This window comes from Octopus bimaculoides, chromosome 14 (assembly GCF_001194135.2).
Source record: "Octopus bimaculoides isolate UCB-OBI-ISO-001 chromosome 14, ASM119413v2, whole genome shotgun sequence".
Lineage (NCBI taxonomy): Eukaryota > Metazoa > Mollusca > Cephalopoda > Octopoda > Octopodidae > Octopus > Octopus bimaculoides.
The window spans coordinates 59,553,110-59,555,201 of record NC_068994.1 but is presented as its reverse complement, the minus strand read 5'-3'; the positions used below and the strand labels follow the sequence as shown (position 1 = coordinate 59,555,201).

Below are 2,092 nucleotides of genomic sequence, written 5' to 3'. Positions count from 1 at the left end.
TAGTATTCATTTCATCGCTTTGTGTAAGTACGAAATGATCTGGTAAAATTTAAATTATGATTGTATGTATAACATATTTTTTTATATGACCCACGGCGGTAAAAGTACACTCTCAAAATGACCCTTTTTTTTACGACAGATAACACTTTAAAATTCATAATATGCAAATTTTTGATAAAGTGTGTACAGCGGAAGTGACATTCGATAGGGACACCAACTCTTTTCCCAAGTGTCTTCTTCTTGTCATAGTATTCTAGCAGGTGGCATATCACAGTTGCTATCTCAGTAAAGATAAACCATAAAGCGTTCCTGATATAACCTTACGACAAATGCTGTAGCCTTTTGATTTGAGGAGTCCTAGAGTCTGGTTCCCAACATCCAGAAAGCGCTCATTAAACCTGTTTCTCAAAAGATTACCTATTTTTCCGAAGCCTCCTGGCTACTCAAACTTCCTTTTGCTGTCTTTAGCCTTATTTTCCTCACTCCTTTGACTTTACTGATAGGGCTTCGCTATTCTCCCTATCCGAAGAAGGCCATCTGTCCGAAACGTTGAATGCTTTCACTGGAAATGAAAATTATCTTGGTTATACTAACTTTTATTTAAAAAGCATTTGGATATGACTACGCCGCACTATTGAAATAGGATAAGAGTGAAACATACTCGCAGTTGTGACTATGATTGCCAAACGCCACACTATTCTTCATTTCACTGCATTTCCGATCTTCAGTTTTAACTAAACAAAACTTTCGTTTTATTTTCCACTCTTGCATTTGTTTGGTTTTGTTAAACACTGTTCCACAATGTTTACCTCACCTCGATGCAAGTAATCGTAGTCTTTATACTTAGTATGTCAATGCTTACGCCAGCCATGCTGTATCATCGACCGCTATGTCAATACCGGCCACCAACATCCCCGACTGTTGATGTTTACGACCTGAATGTCGTAGTAAACCTCACCACTTGGTTTTAATCGTCCCGATGGATATTCCCACAAGAGTACCTCATCACCAGAGGTACCTCCTCTTTTACACCAATCCTTATTTCACTCTACTGCTCTAGAAGAGAGATGAACTTATAAACTTACCAATTCCATTCAAGCAAAAACCGCGCTTTGGAAATCTCTTCCGTACCACCACCACCACCGCTACCAACAGCAACAACAACAACAGCAACAACAATAACTTCTTCCAACAACCTACCACAACCACAGTTACTTCCACCACCTCCAGCTGATCCCCACAAACAACATGATCGTTACTATAGCGACGATTACAACCACCACCACCACCACTATTACAGTCAGCACTACCACCAACACTACTACTACTACTACTACTACAGCCAATCCTTGCTCGACCATTCACCACAGAACAATGTCACGTCTTAGCAGTGCAAAGGTATTCTCCGTTATGTGCCGCCGCCGCCGAAGCCGCCGCCACCATCACAACTACTTCAACCCTTTTCATCATCATCACTATCAGCAGCAACAGCAGCAGCAAGATCGGAATTATAATTAATTTCATCATCATCATCATCATCATCATCATCATCATCACCATCATCATCATCATCACCATCACCATCATCATCATCAGTCTAATAACCAGACCAGTTCACTTTTCCAGGTGCCGACGATCGCCAACGACGTAAGCGACCCCTAAGAAGTTATTTTTGTTACTGTTGTAACCGCATGACTCCCAGCCACCCTGACCCTTCCTGAACACTTGGTGTTCTGTGTTCCCTTCACCTGTGACGTCATCACCACCACCGCCGCCGCCGCCACCACTACCATCACTATCGTCATCATCATCAACATCATTGTCATTATCATCATTGGTGTTGTAATGGACGTCATCGTTATTCTTTCCTTAATTTTCTACCACCCCTACCACAACCACCACCACCACCACAGTTCCACCTTCACCCGTATCATCTCCACTTTGTTTTCTCTGTCTGTCTGTCTGTCTTTCTATCGTGGATAAATCACTCTCTCCAACTCTCTCTCTCTACTTTTTATCACTACATACATCTTGTACATACATATTCAAATCTACATACATGCATAATATATATAGTATATATATATATATA

At 41.1% G+C, this 2,092-nt stretch overlaps 1 protein-coding gene across 2 annotated transcripts in view; it reads left to right on the top strand.

Moving 5' to 3' along the window:
- LOC106878003 (uncharacterized) overlaps window positions 1-2,092 on the top strand; it is a 16,925-nt gene that overhangs the window by 9,794 nt on the left and 5,039 nt on the right. Inside the window, exon 3 of one of the 2 annotated variants that reach the window (XM_014927078.2) lies at window positions 1,627-1,647. The exons of the other annotated variant lie outside the window; for it this stretch is intronic. Coding sequence (XP_014782564.1) covers window positions 1,627-1,647 — 21 coding nt within the window. The remainder of the gene's footprint in view (window positions 1-1,626; window positions 1,648-2,092) is intronic. 2 annotated transcript variants of the gene reach the window in all.